General features: G+C 40.1%; 2 protein-coding genes across 5 annotated transcripts in view; one reads left to right on the forward strand and one right to left on the reverse strand.

Moving 5' to 3' along the window:
• Nucleotides 1-1,114: 1,114 nt before the first annotated feature.
• Nucleotides 1,115-19,710, reverse strand: part of sergef (secretion regulating guanine nucleotide exchange factor) — a 70,487-nt gene continuing 51,891 nt past the window's right edge. Inside the window, exon 12 of the mRNA XM_062035509.1 lies at nucleotides 1,115-1,227. The gene's annotated coding sequence lies outside the window, so the exon portion shown is untranslated. The remainder of the gene's footprint in view (nucleotides 1,228-19,710) is intronic.
• kcnc1b (potassium voltage-gated channel, Shaw-related subfamily, member 1b) overlaps nucleotides 4,554-19,710 on the forward strand; it is a 44,605-nt gene continuing 29,448 nt past the window's right edge. For all 4 annotated transcript variants that reach the window (XM_062035505.1, XM_062035504.1, XM_062035503.1 and 1 more), the window contains exon 1: nucleotides 4,554-5,517. In XM_062035505.1, the coding sequence (XP_061891489.1) occupies nucleotides 4,954-5,517 (564 nt within the window). In that variant the 5' untranslated portion in view covers nucleotides 4,554-4,953. The remainder of the gene's footprint in view (nucleotides 5,518-19,710) is intronic.

Here is a 19,710-nt window from a genome sequence, read left to right on the forward strand (position 1 = left end):
CACAAACCTGTGCTACGCTGATGATGTTGTGTTGTTCTCCACACACCTGGATACCATCACCAAAGCATTGTCAGTATGAGCGGAAGATGCCTTACCCCTGGGCCTTACCAATAGCTGGGCAAAGACAAAAATGTAATCACTGTCAGACTTAATCCCAGCCCCAACACAGGTCATTACCATCCACAACCAGCAGGTCGAATACTATGTTTATCTTGGATCCAAAATTGCCAGATCTTGCTGGTCGGATCCTGAAGTTGCACGTTGTCCGTTGTGCTTTCGGTCGCCTCCAAAGAGTCTGGCGCAGATAAAAACGTCTACAAAGATGCACATCTTCAATTCCTGCATGGTGCCAGTGCTCCTGTACGGATCTGAATCTTGTTTCCGCAGACACTACTCGCCGCTTTGATGCTTTTCACAGGAACTGGCTCTGGAACATCCTCCGTATTCGGTGGTTCCACCATAACACAAACAATGCAGTTTACAAAAAAGCAGGTTTTCGTACTGCTATTTCCACAAAAATAAAAAGGGGAAGGCTGCGATCTTTTGCCCAGGTAGCAAGAATGGATGACAGATTTACAGTCAAACAGGCTCTCATGGCGTGCACGTGCCCACCACCCAGGGGGTTACGTGGCCTTCTTCGGCTTACCTGGACATCCCAGATTACATTAACCAGGCCCCTGTTGGATCGTATCGCCCTCGCCAAGCACCGCCATGCCTTTTAGACGGCTAGCCGCCACTGTCACTTAGTGGCCAAGCGAGGCTTCTTCCCTTTTCCTTTTTTTTACCACATAAGGTACACCTTCATCTTCAAGAGATTTTACAGAAAAGTAATTTGAATGCTGCCTTTATATAGACCATAACGTCTTAACTGCAAGAAGCTATAAAATGAACAACATTGCAGATTATGACGTGTGTTGTCATGCATCACACCTAAATCAGAATACTTTATTTTGACATGCGCAGCACATACAGTAAATGGGAATAGAAGAAGCATTAGTGACTTCCGCTCTGTGCATTTCTGCCTGTCCGACATCAACTTATGTATTTATCCATTTTTCCATCTGTTCGCTACTTTTGTTTTACCTCTCTTTTAGAATTGAAGCTGTTCTGTGCCCTCCATGTTGGAATTGGTACGGGTTGCTGTAGTTTCTCTAGTCGCAAACGTGACGTCATCACAATGCGTCTTCATGTTACGTGCCTGAGGCGAGCTGTTAGCACTTGGAGTAGCTGTAAAGCAGTAAATAAAACAGCTTGTTGAGACGACAACTGGATCGCTCCTTTTATTGTAACATCGACAGATGAAACTCCAGACCATATTTTGTTTTTGCTAGTCTTGGTTTTAGAAAAAACACACTTAACAAGAGTATATAATGCTACTTCTGTACATGTTGAATGGGGGGAGACAGCAGCAACACAATTGATTCATTCTGAGACTATTACATTTAGTCCCCCTCCATCACCAAAGTATAGCTGACATTAAGGACATGCACAGTAAGAATAATTTCAACCCAAACTTCTGAAGAAGCGTTTACATGCGCTCCAATCTGATTGACTATCGGCATAAAACACCCATCTCCATCGGAAGGACATTTTGATCCGAAAGTGTGTGATCGGGTCAGAATATTCCGAATGGCGTGTTTAAATGAAGCATTTTTTATTACGGTTTGGCTTTTAATCCGATTATTTGTGTTCATGTGCACATAGCTAGTGAGTGAGGTTACAGTACACAAGTGAGTGTCAATCAAACGCCATTGTAAAATACAAAAGATACAGGGACTTTATTGATAAACTAAGACTCTCAATCAATCAAACGTTATTCATATAGTTATTTTCATGCACAGGCAAGTTGCAACAAAAAGTGCTTTACACCAAAAAATAAGAAAACACACACACACACATGCACCCACGCACAGACAGCACTATTGACAATAACAAAATGATGGCATAGCTCCTCCACACTGGAGAAAAACTATACAAATGAACGTCATCTAAAAAGAAAATTATTTTGAAATATATGTAAAAATACTAAATACAAAAAAAAACATAATACAGTGAGAATAATAGTAGTATTAATAGCAATAAATACAGTACAATTGAAAATAGTTTAATTTAGGTAATTTGGGGGCAGCATGGCGTGGTGGGTCGAGCAGAAACTTAAGGGTTGCAGGTTCACTCCCCGCCTCTTGCCATTCAAATCACTGCCGTTGTGTCATTGGGCAGGACACTATACCCTTGCCCCCAGTGCCGCTCACACTGGTGAATGAATGTTTGGTGGTGGTCGGAGGGGCCGTTGGCGCAAACTGGCAGCCACGCTTCCGTCAGTCTACCTCAGGGCAGCTGTGGCTACAAATGTAGCTTACCACCACCGAGTGTGAATGTGGAGTTAATGACTGATGGATTCTCAGTTCTCTGTGCAGCGCTTTGAGTGTTTAGAAAAGCGCTATATAAATCTAATCCATTATTATTATTATTAATTTAAGTTAAATTGAGATAAATAAATAATGAATGACTAAAGAAAACAAACAATAAATAAATCCATCCATCCATTCATTCATTTTCACCGCTTGTCCCTTTCTGGGTCGCGGGGGCCGCTGGAGCCTATCTCAGCTGCATTCGGGCGGAAGGCGGGGTACACCCTGGACAAGTCACCACCTCATCACAGGGCCAACACAGATAGACAGACAACATTCACACTCACATTCACACACTAGGGACCATTTAGTGTTGCCAATCAACCTATCCCCAGGTGCATGTCTTTGGAGGTGGGAGGAAGCCGGAGTACCCGGAGGGAACCCACGCAGTCACGGGGAGAACATGCAAACTCCACAAAGAAAGATCCTGAGCCCGGGGTTGAACTCAGGACCTTCGTATTGTGAGGCACATGCATTCACCCCTGTGCCACCGTGCTGCTATAGAAATGATCGTCATCTAAAAAAATAAAATAAAAGATATTTTGAAATATATGTAAAAATACTAAATACAAAAAATAAAAAGATAATACAGTGAGAATAATAGTAGTAATAATAGCAATAAATACAGTACAACTGAAAATCGGTTAATTTAAGTTAAATTTAGATAAATAAATAATGAATGAATAAACAAAACATAAACAATAAATAAATCCATCCATCCATTTCCTACCGCGTGACCCTATCGAGGCCGCGGGGGGTGCTGGCGCGTCAGCTGCATTTTGGCGGAAGGCAGGGTACACCCTGGACAAGTCACCACCTCATCACAGGGCCAACACAGATAGACAGACAACATTCACACTCACATTCACACACTAGGGACCATTTTAGTGTTGCCAATCAACCTATGAGAATAATAGTAATAACAGAAAAATAAGAGAATACAAATTAAGAACCTAATAGAAAACTAAGCCCCCTTTTCTCTTTGTACAGGCAAGAACTAAGTGTGCAGCTCTACCTAAAAAAGTGTCCTCAACTGTTTTTAGCCTAAATGGAGCACCTCCTCCTTCTAATGTACAACAGCGCCCTCTGCTGACTAATTAAACACAAGCCAAGCCTCCTTTGTTATGATGATGACACATGAACAGTTTAGTTGACTCTCCTCTTTCCAAACAGAAGTAGATGACAGCACATGAGTGTGATGGCAATTACAACTTGCATCAATCTTCAATGTTTTCATGCATTATTAGTGTCCCACTGAGCACATTGCAGACACCTTCTTCACACAAAGGAGGTCATATATAGAACAGTGGTTCTTAACCTGGGTTCGATCAAACCCTAGGGGTTCGGTGAGTCGGGCTCAGGGGTTCGGCGGAGGTCAAGACACACCCGACTCATCGTGTAAATACAAACTTCTCCCTATCGGCGTATTACGGATACGACAACAGCAGAAGTCAGACTGATTTGCAGGTGTGTCATTTGTTGTGAGTTTATGCACTGTGTTGGTTTTGTTGTTTGAACAAGGTGATGTTCATGCACGCTTCATTTTGTGCACCAGTAATAAAACATGGTAACACTTTAGTATGGGGAACATATTCACCATTAATTAGTTGCTTGTTAACATGCAAATTAGTAACATATTGGCTCTTAACTAGTCATTATTAAGTACTTATCAATGCCTTATTCGGCATGGCCTTATTATAACCCTAACCCCCTAACCGAATAACTCTAAATGAAGTCTTTGTTACTTAGAATATGTTCCCCTATTGTCCAAAAAACTCAAAATTAAGTATTTGTTACTTAGAATATGTTCCCCATACTAAAGTTACCAAAAACATATAACTTTGTCTTGAATTTGAAAAAAAAAACATTTTATTTTTCACTAAAGAAGGGTTGGGTGAATGCGCATATGAAACTGGTGGGGTTCGGTACCTCCAACAAGGTTAAGAACCACTGATGATTGTTGGGTTGCATGATCCAACATTTTGGATCTTTTTCTTTAAGATTAAGCTCCACTCCCCCTTACACGCACACGCACACGCACACGCACACGCACAGCCTCCCAATCTTGACTGCATGTGTGCCTCTTTGTGCCCCCAAATTGCCAGAGTGAGGGAGGAGAGGGAAGTGTCGCTGAGACAAAGAGCCGCAGGCGGTGCGTCGGTGTGAAGGAGGAGGGATCGAACACCAAGGAGGACCATCATCATCATCATCCTCCTCATCATCATCAGCAGCAGTCACCTTGTTGTCAAAGTCATCAAGCAGATCATTAACTAGGTGAAGAAGAGGACTTGGACTTGTTGTTTCTTCCTTGGATCTTGGTGATGATGAGACGTCCATTGCCGTCCATGTGATGCGTTCATTTTGGATTTCGCCCCCAGCCTGGCAGCGCATCTTTTAGCGCCAAAGTGCCCCGCCAAATTTCCCCGCTGCTGCTGCTGTTGGCGGGAGACGACAGGTGTCTCGGCGCGCCGCTTTTTCCCGCGCTCGCACTCCCCTTTGCGACGATGAGGGCAAGTTCGGCGAGCGATGCCTAAGGGACGCGATGGGCCTGAGCGACGACAAGGATCGCATCGTGATCAACGTGGGAGGGATCCGGCACCAGACGTACCGCAGCACCCTCCGCACCCTGCCCGGCACGCGTCTGTCGTGGCTGGCCGAGCCAGACGCGCCCAACCACTTTGACTATGACGCCAAGATCGAGGAGTTCTTCTTCGACCGCCACCCGGGGGTCTTCGCGCACATCCTCAACTACTACCGGACAGGTAAGCTGCACTGCCCCGCCGATGTGTGCGGACCTCTGTACGAGGAGGAGCTGGCTTTCTGGGGCATCGACGAGACGGACGTGGAGCCCTGCTGCTGGATGACTTACCGCCAGCACCGGGAGGCGGAGGAGGCCCTTGATAGTTTCGGCGGGGGGGGACTGTTGGATCTGGCCAGCGACGACGCCGAGCCCGACCAGGAGCACGGAGAGGACGACGTGGATGAGATGACGAGGAGGCTGGCCCACGGAGACTCTCCTGACACGCGGAGTGGGAGCTTGTGGAGCCGCTGGCAGAAGCGCGTCTGGGCTCTCTTTGAGGACCCTTACTCCTCCAAATATGCAAGGGTGAGTCCTCCATTACAACTATACCATCTAAGTCAGTCTTTTGCAACCACATTTTCTTCATTGAAACAATGCGCAGGCACACCAGCAGCAGAAATCAGTAAAAAATGAAACTCAGTAGACAATAAAAAGTTGTTGTTGGATATGAATTTCAACCATAACCAACCTGGCATCACTACAGCTCTTGTCTCAAAGTGTACTGTCACATCACAACGTGACTTATTTGGAGTTTTTTTGGTGTTTTACTTCTTGTCTTGTGCTCCTATTTTAGTGGCTTTTTCCTGTTTTCTTGGTATTTTCCTGTAGCAGTTTCATGTCTTCCTTGAACGCTATTCCCCGCACCTGCTTTGTTTTTGCAATCAATACTATTTCAGTTGTGCGGACATTGTTGATTGTCATGTCATGTTCGGATGTACTTTGTGGACGCCGTCTGCTCCACACGCTGTAAGTCTTTGCTGTCGTCCAGCATTCTGTTTTTGTTTACTTGCAGCCAGTTCGGTTTTAATTCTGCACAGCCGTCCCTAAGCTTCAATGCCTTTTCTTAGCAGCGCTCGCCTTTTGTTTATTTTTGGTTGAAGCATTAGATACCTTTTTACCTGCAAACCATCGTTGTTGTTCCCGACATCTACAAAGCAATTAGCTACCTGCTGCCACCTACTGATATGGAAGAGTATTACACGGTTACTCTGCCGAGCTCTAGACAGCACAGACACTCAACAACGGCACATTTGCGGACTATAATTACTGGTTTGCAAAAAATATTTTTAGTTAAAATGACATAAACTCCCACGGCACACCAACATTTTCTCACAGGGATTGAAAAACACGGGTCTAAGTTATGGCCATTCATTGACTTCCAAAAAATCAAGCATCTAACCAGCTTGTTTCACTTTTATATGAGAAATAATTCTGACAGGATACCAGGATTTTTTTTTGAAGATTATAAAACTCCAAGAACATTTGAATGAATCACACATAAAAAGTGATGTATTTCTAGCAGACATTCAGAGTCTCTTACATGGGTCAATTATGGCCACTTGTTGCTAGGCAGAGACAGAACTCAAAATGCCTCTGACAAAGTGATCATATTTCAGTCACATTCACAGGAACGGAGGTCTCCAATAGTGATGGGACCTTCATGAAAGAGTCCGAACCTTTTGAATAGCTCTTATAAAAGGGTTCATATTAGGATGTATTTATACCAGGGGCAGCATGATGGCACAGGGGTTAGTGCGTGTGCCTCACAATACGAAGGTCCTGGGTTTCTGTGTGGAGTTTGCATGTTCTCCCCGTGACTGCGTGGGTTCTACTCCGGCTTCCTCCCACCTCCAAAGACATGCACCTGGGAATAGGCCCCTCCCACCTCCAAAGACATGCACCTGGGAATAGGTGGATTGGCAACACTAAATTGGCCCGAGTGTGTGAATGTTGTCTGTCTATCTGTGTTGGCCCTGTGATGAGGTGGCGACTTGTCCAGGGTGTACCCCGCCTTCCGCCCGAATGCAGCTGAGAAAGTTTTCAGCACCCCCCGCGACCCCGAAAGGGACAAGCGGTAGAAAATGGATGGAGTTCTTTGCATCCTCCATTATAACTATAGGATCTAAGTTATGGCCATTCATTGACTTTCAAAAAATCAAGCATCTATCCAACTTCTTTCACTTTTATATGAGAAATAATTCTGACAGGACACCAGGATTTTTTTTTCAAGATTATAAAACTCCAAGAACATTTTCATGAATCACACATAAAAAGTGATGTATTTCTAGCAGACATTCAGAGTCTCTTACATCAGGGGTCCCTAACCTTTTTTGCACCACGGACCGGTTTAATGTACAGGCATTATTTCCAGGGACCGGCTTTCCACTTGTGCCAGATAAATACAGCAAAAATAAGTGCATGAAAAGACTAAATTGTTACAATCAACCTGCAGATGGAAATCATCCTTTGTCTACAATCTGTCACATCTCTATTTTATATGTTCATTGATGTGCTATGTATCACACAAAGTTCTAACAAATGGCAACTTCCTGTGAGGAGTTTTATTGTACATCTATAAACAAGCTTGTTGGTGTGTCTAGTGGGACAGGCAAAAGTTAAGTCGGACAAAATGCAGTCGTTTACAAATTATTTCATGTTTCTGTGCGACCCGGTAGCAAATGCCTCATGGACCGGTACCGGTTCCCGGACCGGTGGTTGGGGACCACTGTCTTACATGATGGCCACTTGTTGCTAGGCAGAGACAGAACTGAAAATGCCAATGAGAGAGTGATCATATTTCAGTCACATTCACGGGAACAGGGGTCTCCAATAGTGATGGGACCTTCGTGAACGAGTCGAACCTTTTGAAAAGCTCTTATAAAAGGGGTCATATTAGGATGTATTTATTTATACCAGGCATAGGCCCCGATCTACATTTCTGCCAGTGGGTGCTCTGTGTGTGTGTGTATTAAAAAAAAAAAAAAAATAGACGTTCAGTGAACTTAATATCCCATATGATTTGTGGCTTTATTATTTTGTAAAACGGACCAAACCCGCCACAAAATTAACTACAACAGCATTGATTTTTCAAAAATTATTTTAAAGATTGAAAGTTGCCATTAGTCCCACGTGGGTGCTCGGCATTGTCCGTGATCGGCGCCTATGATACCAGGGGTGTCAAACTCATTTTAGATGGGGGGGCCACATGGGGAAAAATCTAATCCCAAGTGGGCTAGACTGGTCAAAATCAAGGCACGATAACTTCAAAATAAAAACAACTCCAGATTGTTTTAAAAATAGAACAAGCACATTCTGAAAATGTACAAATCATAATGTTGTTGGGTTTTTTTTACACTTACATGTTGCTGTTAATAGTATTCTATCTTTATGTGTCCTTATCTATATTTTCTGAATAAATTATGTGATAATGTTAATAATCAGTCAACTCATTGGTGTTAATTTTCAATCTATCAAGATAAAAAAATGTATATCAAAATCAAATTACAGTTTGTTATTTATGTAGTTTGCTCATTTTCCTCAACTGATGCACTAACATCATGTGGTTTATTTTGTACATATGTAGCATCATCTACAAAGCTACAAAGAATTGCTATTGCGACATCCAGTGGACACATTTAGAACAGCAGTTTCTTTCATTCAAAAATTTCAGGTACATTTTATACTTAGGAAACTCATCCCACGGGCCGGATAAAACCTGGTTTGACACCTTTGACTTATACATTTAAAACATTTCCTTGTGGTCTATTTATCATGTAATAGCGGTGCTTTGGTCACATTTTTGCATAGACTTTGTTTTACAGACCATCTTCAATAAATGTGCCGTTTTATTTACATGCCTCCGGGCCAAGCCCGCTTTGACTGCGTCTCCACCTCATCAGCACTATTGTAGTTTTTAGCACTTCCCAGGTGTCTACTGACAGATATAAGTTCAAACTACACTGTGCGCTACCTTTTATTAGAAACGGCGACTGCAGAGGATGCATGTGCATGTACGAGCCAGTCTGCCCTACAACAACAGAATAGAGAAAAATAAGGAACTTATTTATTACAGCTTTGGACTACAATGGAATGAAATAGCAGAGTTGAGCTAAGCTCTTCGGGTAAACCTCTACCATATTCGATGACGTAACTAAGCCAAAATACGTCACTAAAGTCTCAAATTCCCCACGGCTCATATGGAGCAAGTTTGAAAGAGGGCAAGATTGTTTTATAAGTATCACCGCCATGCCTGGTTTAATTTCAAATCTTCGGGACTTATGCAGATCCCAAACACACAACAACAGGTAAGAAAAGTTGGTGTTCCATTGTAGAGCCATTTTAGGTTGTCGCTGTCAAACTCATTTTACTTGAGGGCCACATCACAGTTATGGCTGCCTCTACCCAGTAACGGTAAATATAAACGTCTAATGATATTATTACTAGTGCTGTCAAATGATACACATTTTTTATCAGATTAATCACACTTTTAAATTTGGATTCATCATGATTAATCACATATTTAATCTTGTGATTTAATTGAAATCACTTTTTTGTTAAGTTAATTTAAATGAACAAAAAAGTTATTTCAATGAATTAATTTAAATCAACTTAACAAAAATACCCCAATATGTGTACACAAATGCAATTTTATTATCAGAATGTCATACAGGAACATTTTTAAAATGTTTTACGTTTTTATTTGCTTAAAACGTGGTAAGGGTTTTAGTTAAAGTCCCTTCTGGGTTTGTTTTGAAGTTAAATTTACCAGCGAGAACACCAGACTGAGTCTCCTCACTCATCTTTGCACTGACGCATGCATTGACTTGATCACCGACCATAAAGCGACCTGTTCCAACTCGCAGAAAACCAGGTATGGGAGCATGCGGTCAGAACAAATTGCATGATTAATCTGCATATGAACATGATTAATCTGCATATGAACATGATTAATCTGCATATGAACATGATTAATGTGATCATTTTTTGTGCTTAATCTAGTTCAAACTACCAGTAGTTATTTTTGACAGCCCTAATTATTACACAAGTGTCTATCAATGTATCATATTTTCTTACTAACAAATTGATGGATAATTTGCTTTGAAATCATAAGCAAATATTTAGGGATTAATGATAACAAAACATTTATTGGAATATCTTGTTGCATGATCAGATATACAGTATGTTGCATCCAGTACAGTTTTTCTGTCCAAATTGAACAAACAAATACATTTAGTAAAAGTACTTTGTTGATGAACATTATTTCCAGGCTTTCATAAGCCACATGAAATAATGTGGTGAGTTTTAAGTGAACTTTAAGAACCGATTTGCATTTGCAAGCCATTTTATCACAAATTTTTAGGAAATTATTTTGGAAAGTAGTTCAGGTGCACACACACTATGCAGGGTAATGCAATTTAGCATTTGTATCTAATTTTTATTCTGCATTTATTGATATTTGTATATACATAGAGACATACTATTCTTATTCATTATTTTTGTATATTATTTTTTGTACTTTTTAGGTGAGGGAATATGTAAAATAGTGACATCATTGTCAATGCATACAGGATAGATATGGTATCACCCTATGGAATGTTTACAAAGAAAACACAAGCGGAATTAAATTATTAGATATATTGGTGGGATGTGCATGTCTGAATTATTTTTTTTATCCAAATCCTATTTTATAATTGCTACCAGGGATTGTTTCTTTGATTAAAAAAAAAAAAGTTCATTTTTTATATAAGAAATATACAACAAGCCAACCTTTTCAGCAGCTTTTTGAAAAGATCTGTTTCTCAAGATCCAGCTGCCCAAGAGCCATAAATCCAATTTCAATTTTCCAACTAGTTTGTGAGCTACCAGTAGCATTACTAACATTATTTTGAGTAGTTCACTAAATTGTCAAAAATTATTTTCTTCAACTCTTAGAATTGTATAACTGTTCGATTCGGCTTGTATTTAATGTATTATTTAATTACCACAAAATAGCATCAAAACAATGACTACACTGCTTAGGGGAGCTCTGCTTTGTAAATAAAGTACAATTAAAGTTTTTCCATTCATAAATAAAACACAAATGGCTCACTTCTCTTTTCTTTTTGTCAAAGTAGTTCTAAACAGTTGGAGGTCGCTGCACTAGAATTTTTATTAAATGACAAAGCTACAGTAAAACTCCATCCATTTTAATATCATGCAAAAGTTCATTTATGTCAGCAATTCCACTTCAAATGTAAAACTAATGTGTGATATAAACTCATTCCAAGCCAAGTGAGACATGTCAAGCCTTTATTTCCTATCATTTTGATGATCATGGCTTACAGTTTGTGAAAACCCCAAATTTTGTGAGATTTTCAATTTGAGGTTTTCATAAGCTGTACGCCATGATCATCAAAATAATATGAAAAGTAGGCTTGAAATATCTTGAGTTACATGTTAGGGGCCTATGTCTTGTATTAGTTTCACCTTGTAAATCTAATTGATGGAATAAACAAACCTTTGCACGATATTCTATTTGAAATTTTTTTACATGTTGGGTCTTCAGCGCTAAATGCCATGACAGAAAGCCGGCAGGAACAGGAAATTGGACCAAAACACACTAGGTAAACTAGGAATGCATGGTCACATACCTACAGAGATAGGTACCGACCACATCTCGTTGGTTCTACTGGGTACTTTTGTTGCACCAACAAACTAGGCACCGACTAAAAGCACTACGTTGGTAGCGGAACAAACATTCATAGCCCTCAGAACAGACTCAGCCTTCACTTTTCAAAATGCGCTAGCTCGATGCTTGGATATGCCATAAACATGCTACCGTCTAGCATTCGCAAGTTTACATGGCGATTTCAAAACCTCCAAATTTGGTAATCAAAACAACTAGAACAATTTTCCTTGCGGCTCAATAAAGTTTGTCTAACTCTAAGTCTAAGTCTAACTAAGATGGGCATTACAATCAAACAGCTGGTGTGTAATAAATACAATACTATACACACTTTGTACTGTAAACACAAGAAAAGACAAGGCAGGCAAAATCAACTTAATGGCAAAGACTACTCAGTCTAGAAAGTACTGCCATCTAACGTCTTGGAATTGCAACTGCATGTAAAGTCTACTTTATAATACTTGCAAATGACACACTGAAGTGTAAGAACACGATATACTGTATAACAACTGGACAGCACAGTTATCATTATTAACTCACTTTTAAATGTTGTTTTGAATTATTAAACAATTAACATTAAGTAACACATCAACACATACAAAAGTACTGAAAATGTGTACCGTATTCGTTCAATTGGTAAAGGTACAAATCCCTATTGTCACATGTGAACGTATCGCACCTGATACAATATAGACCATAATAGCTGCTTGACAAAATCAGGGTTGGGTTGAGGATCCAATCTATAATAAATCTTCAAGATCCATAATGGAAGAAAACAAACCTTTTTGTCTCAAGTCAATCAATCAATCTATCAAAGTTGACTTATATAGCCCTAAATCACGAGTGTCTCAAAGGGCTGCACAAGCCACAACTCAGATCCCACATCAGGGCAAGAAAAATCTAAACCCAATGGGATGACAATGAGAAACCTTGGAGGGGACCACAGATGTGGGGACCCTGGGCGACATAATAGTGTCCAGTCCATGGTGGGGCCAGCAGGAAGTCATGTACAAGCAGTTTTTCAATGTGATTCTGTGCAGTGACACACACTACTGTTCAAAACTATTTAGTGGAATAGCCTTCATTTCTAAGAACAAGAATAGACTGTCGAGTTTCAGATGAAAGTTCTCTTTTTCTGGCCATTTTGAGCGTTTAATTGAGCCCACAAATGTGATGCTCCAGAAAGTCAATCTGCTCAAAGGAAGGTCAGTTTTGTAGCTTCTGTAACGAGCTAAAGTGTTTTCAGATGTGTGAACATGATTGCACAAGGGTTTTCTAATCATCAATTAGCCTTCTGAGCCAATGAGCAAACACATTGTACCATTAGAACACTGGAGTGATAGTTGCTGGAAATGGGCCTCTATACACCTATGTAGATATTGCACCAAAAAGCAGACATTTGCAGCTAGAATAGTCATTTACCACATTAGCAATGTATAGAGTGTATTTCTTTCAAGTTAAGACTAGTTTAAAGTTATCTTCATTGAAAAGTACAGTGCTTTTCCTTCAAAAATAAGGACATTTCCATGTGACCCCAAACTTTTGAACGCTAGTGTATGTAGCTGATTGACAGCTATGAATCCAATGCACAATTAGTTCAAAAAACAACATTGTGAGTAGTTCATTCATAAACATCAATTAAGAATAGATCTGCTGTTAAATGTATTAATTGGATTAGAACACATGATTTATATTCTGTTGCTTCCATTAATTGTTTAGTAAGTGTAACTAATACAAATGAATCAAATCAGGACTGAAACTTTAAATATGTGTCCGTAGTTTCCACACAGTCGCTGCACATGACAGCGGTGGTTTGTGGGGGCCGTGATCTGCGTGGCGGAGAACAACAAAGAGTTTGATTTATTATCCTTTTTTGTGAATGCACACATGTTAATGTGCAATTTCAATGTTGTTGATGTGCATTTATTAGAAAAAAATATGAAGTTAATGGCAAGCAGAAACATCTTTGTTCATTTCTGGGATAGGCCCCAGCCACCCCCGCGACCCCGAGAGGGACAAGCGGTAGAAAATGGATGAATGGATGGATGTGTTGAGGCTATAAAGTGTGTTTTATCCGATTAATCAAACCGTATCTGTAGATTAATCAATTAATAAAATAACCAATAGCTGCAGCCTCAATTAGAAGTGGAATGATGATAGATAAACAGACTGTGTGAAGAACTGTTGATACATCACGCTCTGAAGCACAGGTGCCAAACTCAAGACCAGATGTGGCCCGCCACTTCATTTTATCTGGCCCTCGAAAGCCTGGAAATGATATGTATCGATAAAGTACTGTAACTTTTATTACTAAATATATTCTTTCTTTCTATTTTGGGAGAAAAAAGAAAAAAAAGTACTCCATGTAATCGCAAAATGTTAACTTAAATATTGTTTAATTATGCAAAAATATATTATCAAACGTTCAAACCATTTTTTAAATGGAAATAAATACTAATAATAATGATTTCAAAGCAAGTTATCCATCAAATTGTGCAATGTAAAAGTAGCAATAGATTTCATTGTAAAAAAAAATTTTAACAGCCTTTTTCTCTAAATGAAAATAACAGTATTTTATACTGTAATAAACTGTGGTGCCGTTTTGGCATTTACAGTAATACACCGAAAAATGTACAGTTGTTGATTTGCGGTAAAACAAACAAACTGGCAGCTCAGGTGCCAAAATGTTACTGTAAAATTGCAGTTTTTTTTTTATTTACAGTAAAAAAAACTAATGTAAATATTACAGTAAAATTCTGAAAACTGAGCTGCCTTTTTTTAACCATAAAACCAGCAGCACTGTTTTTCCATTTACAGTAATATACACACAATTTTGAGAGGAAATTATTGCAACTTACCATATTTTTTTTTACATTTTATTTTTAAAAAAATCTACTAATAAAATGCATTAAAAAAGTGTGTAATAAGAGTATTTACTGTTAGAAGCGGCCCTCTGGGGCCAAACATAACTGTGATGTGGCCCTCAGTGAAAAGGACTTTGACACTTCTGCTCTAAAGCAACTGAGGCAAAATGGAGTGCACTACCTGTTTGCAACCAGCAGAGGTGCTGTTGATTCAGTTTTTACAAGTTTGTGGTCTAAAGCAACATATTAGTTGTGGGAAGTTAAGGTACAGCCACAAAGAGCACGGTCATGGCAACAATATTATTCTGGCATGCAAACAGGGGATCAGAACCTTCAGGCCCAAATTGTACCATTAGATTGCAAATAGGGCTGCAACAACTAATCGATTAAAATCGATTATAAAAATAGTTGGCGATTAATTTAGTCATTGATTAGTTGGATCTATGCTATGCGCATGCGCAGAGGCTTTTTATTTATTTATTTTATAAACCTTTATTTATAAACTGCAACATGTACAAACAGCTGAGAAACAATAATCAAAATAAGTATGGTGCCAGTATGCTGTTTTTTCCCAATAAAATACTGGAAAGGATAGAAATGTACTCTCTTTTATTCGATTATCAATCGATTAATTGAAGTAATAATCGACAGATTAATCGATTATCAAATTAATCGTTAGTTGCAGCCCTAATTGCAAATATGATTTAAATACAGCAATATTTGTGTTAATTTTGCTCATTTATTTAACCAAATAGCGATTTAATTACTCCTCTGTATGAAATATTACATAAATGACCGAAATAAAAAGTGTCCTTAAAGGCCTACTGAAATGACATTTTTTCATTTAAACGGGGATAGCAGATCCATTCTATGTGTCATACTTGATCATTTCGCGATATTGCCATACTTTTGCTGAAAGGATTTAGTATAGAACAACGACGATAAAGTTCGCAACTTTTGGTCTCTGATAAAAAAAAAGCCTTGCCCCTACCGGAAGTAGCGTGACGTAGTCAGTTGATCGCCTCCTCATATTTTCCTATTGTTTTCAATGCAGCTAGAGCAATTTGGACCGAGAAAGCGACGATTACCCCATTAATTTGAGCGAGGATGAAAGATTCGTGGATGAGGAACGTTAGAGTGACGGACTAGAATGCAGTGCAAGATATATCTTTTTTCGCTCTGACCGTAACTTAGGTACAAGCTGGCTCATTGGATTCCACACTCTCTCCTTTTTCTATTGTGGATCACGGATTTGTATTTTAAACCACCTGGGATACTATATCCTCTTGAAAATGAGAGTCGAGAACGCGAAATGGACATTCACAGTGACTTTTATCTCCACAACAATACATCGACAAAACTCTTTAGCTACGGAGCTAACGTGATAGCATCGTGCTTAACTGCATATAGAAACTAAATAAATAAATCCCTGACTGGAAGGATAGACAGAAAATCAACAATACTATTAAACCATGGACATGTAACTACACGGTTAATGCTTTCCAGGCTGGCGAAGCTTAACAATGCTGTTGCTAACGATGCCATTGAAGCTAACTTAGCTACGGAGCTAACGTGATAGCATTGGGCTCAAATGCAGACAGAAACAAAATACATAAGCCCCTGACTGGAAGGATAGACATATAATCAACAATACTATTAAACCATGAACATGTAAATACACGGTTAATGCTTTCCAGCTTGGCGAAGCTTAAAAATGCTGTTGCTAACGACGCCATTGAAGCTAACTTAGTATAACGGGACCTCACAGAGCTATGATAAAAACATCAGCGCTCCACCTACGCCAGCCAGCCCTCATCTGCTCATCAACACCCGTGCTCACCTGCGTTCCAGCGATCGACGGAAGGACGAAGGACTTCACCACGATCATCCGTGCGGTCGGTGGCTAGCGTCGGCTAGCGCGTCTGCTATCCGAGTCCACCGATCCCACCTACAACTTTCTTCTTTGCAGTCTTCATTGTTCATTAAACAAATTGCAAAAGATTCACCAACACAGATGTCCAGAATACTGTGGAATTATGAGATGAAAACAGAGCTATTTTGTATTGGATTCAATGGGGTACCGATACTCCTGTTTCACTGGCTACGTCACGCGCATACGTCATCCTTCGAAGGCTTTTTCAACCGGAAGTGTGGCGGGAAATTTAAAATGTCACTTTATAAGTTAACCCGGCCGTATTGGCATGTGTTGCAATGTTAAGATTTCATCATTGATATATAAACTATCAGACTGCGTGGTCGCTAGTAGTGGCTTTCAGTAGGCCTTTAAGGCTACAGTTCACAGGAGTGAATTAGGATTGCTATTTGCAGGGCACAGGGATCCCTGGGTAGACCGGCTAAATGGGTCAGCAACACATTAGGAAAGCAGTTCATTGGCACCAGCAACATTTTTGTGGCAAACCTCCGGACAAAATCAGGTTGGAGGTGACATTTTTTGTGCTTGCTTTTGGGCATTTTTCCCATCCAGGTAGAGCAAGCCTCTAAACAGTAACAATGATTTGACACCTTCTGATGTTTTTTTACCCCGACAAGTGTTCCCCCTCAGAAGCATGCTGAGCTGCATCCTGAATATCAGAGCCCACCTACAGCAAGAGCCAGATCGAACTGGCAACTTCTCACTCTTATAGCAAGCGCAGCACTTTAAAAGCCACAAAGGCTTCTTCTTGCAAGTGTCACCTTCAAAATGGACCCCAGCAGAGACGTACAGAGTGTCTTCTCAGTGTCCACAAAAGCAGAGGGAGGATTGACAGAACTCCTCGAAGACAGGCAAGAAAATTAATTAGAAGGGAGTCCCAGAGTTAATTACAGACTGAATTCACAGTGGAGACATCAGCGGAAAAGCCTTGTCACGCCACTTCAGTGAGAGTTGCCCAATAATGATGACATCATGTTCACCTGGCACCTCCCCCAATGCTCACAAAGTGTCAAAGACACATCATGCAAGTGGCGGTGTGAGGACATGCAGTGTTTCAATCAATCAATCAATGTTTATTTAAATCACAAGTTTGAAGAGTGTAATTGTTCACACAGCCTCCATGGTGCTAATGGTGGGTAAACCCATTATGAATGAATGAATAAAATAACAGTTAGGGCCCTGGATTTGCACGTATAAATCATTGATCAGTCGGCCTACACTAGTAGTCACATGCCAAAAGCAATTACCTACTTTTTGATTTTGGCAGCCTCAAAGACAAAAATGCATAATACATTATTGCTTTAAATATGGACTTCATAATAGGTTGTGTGGTACTCCGGACTGATTGAAGTTAAGCAAACATGGTTTATATGTGATGTAAATATACATTTAGTTCATGATATGCTTTTCCCAAAGCAATCACTTGCCTGCATGGCTTTGCTGGAGCTGGTGTGCTTGCAGTTAATCGTGTATTGCACTGGGATTTTGTTGTGGGGTGTTATTGTGCACACAACACACCGTAGAGGGGGCGGAACGCACAACTGTGTTATGCAACACAACACAACACAATACCACACGCAATGTTTGGAACTACAACAAACTAAACACGACTGTGCTCATTTGTGTGTCATTTCATAGCTAATCGATTGATAATTAACTTGAGTTTCCAACACACAAAGTGGTGCAATGTTGTGTCATTTTTGGGTACTTTAGTTTCATAACAAACTGTCGTATGTTTGTGGACAAATTCATCTTTTTGCTGCATTTCTTAGCACTTCTGGCATGTGTGTGTTTTATGCTGCTGATTTTTGAGTGCGGGGGTTTGTGTTTGTTGTGCACAGAGCTTGCAGGGACGTAATATAGTGACAAATATTCTGTATTTAACTTTAGTGGGAACAATAATCAATAGAGTGCATCAAATTAACAATTTTGTCAATTGATTGGAATTAATTGTTGATGAATCGCCTCTTGAAGCACAGGATTGCATTAATTGTCTCCAAGCAGCTGTTGATTCAGCCTCAACTGTAGTCTGTGGTCTCCAAAGGAACTAAATGATGTTAGTCAGAGGAATTTGATCAGTTTTCATGCAGAGAGCTTCTTTAGGGCACAACTCCTTCAGGCAACGTTCTTCAGATAAATAGGGCACTGTCATGGAAACAGGAGTGGAGAAAATGTTTTGGAGAGATTTTCCAATCCCATTAAAAATGTTCATTCAATGATCAATGATAAAATGCACTAATAGTAAGGATGTACCAGCCAGCGATTGATGTTAGACGGTTTTCATGAAAAGGTATGTCAAAGTCATTTCGATGCTGATCACAAATGCAAATCCCCTCTGGCTGACACTATTTTTACCAAGCTCAATCAATCAATCAATCAATCAATCAATCAATCAAAGTTGACTTATATAGCCCTAAATCACGTGTGTCTCAAAGCTAGCTGCTATCTGTGTTGGCCCTGCGATGAGGTGGCGACTTGTCCAGGGTGTACCCCGCCTTCCGCCCGATTGTAGCTGAGATAGGCTCCAGCGACCCTGAAGGGAATAAGCGGTAGAAAATGGATGGAATACACAGTGTGGAGCCTCTTCCCTAAGCTACTAATAATCACCTCTATTATAGCACGTAAACTGCATTTCTTACTGTAGTATCTTCTTAAGTACCATTATCACTGGAGGTCAAGGCTAAACATGTTCTAAACCGAGAGCAAGCCATGAGCACCAAGAAATAAGTGCTTAGTAAAGTTTAAGAAGTGTAGATGAAACCATGTTACGGCAAAAAGTAAGAAGACATTGACAGGAAATTACCAAGTAGATTACTAATAGTCTAGAGAGAGGATAATAGAACAACTTTTGCTGTGTCAGCATTGTCACAGTCTGTACTATTGACTTTGTTTTGCTCAAACAAAGTCAATAGTACATGTATGTACCGTATTTTCCGGACCATAGGCCGCACCGGATTATGAGGCGCGCTGCCGATGAATGGTCTATTTTCCATCTTTTTTCATATACAAGGAGTAAACACTTCCTTGTGGTCTACATAACATGTAATGGTGGTTCTTTGGTCAAAATGTTGCATAGATGATGTTTTACACATCATCTTCAAGTAGCTCCCGGATGCGCCGTTTTGTGGGCGGTCTTATTTACGTGACTTCCCTTCGACAGCGTCTTCTCCCCGTCATCTTTGTTGTAGCGGTGTAGCGTGCAAGGACGGGAGTGGAAGATGTGTCAAAAGATGGAGCTAACTGTTTTAATGACATTC

The sequence above is a fragment of the Entelurus aequoreus genome, linkage group LG24 (genome assembly GCF_033978785.1).
Source record: "Entelurus aequoreus isolate RoL-2023_Sb linkage group LG24, RoL_Eaeq_v1.1, whole genome shotgun sequence".
Lineage (NCBI taxonomy): Eukaryota > Metazoa > Chordata > Actinopteri > Syngnathiformes > Syngnathidae > Entelurus > Entelurus aequoreus.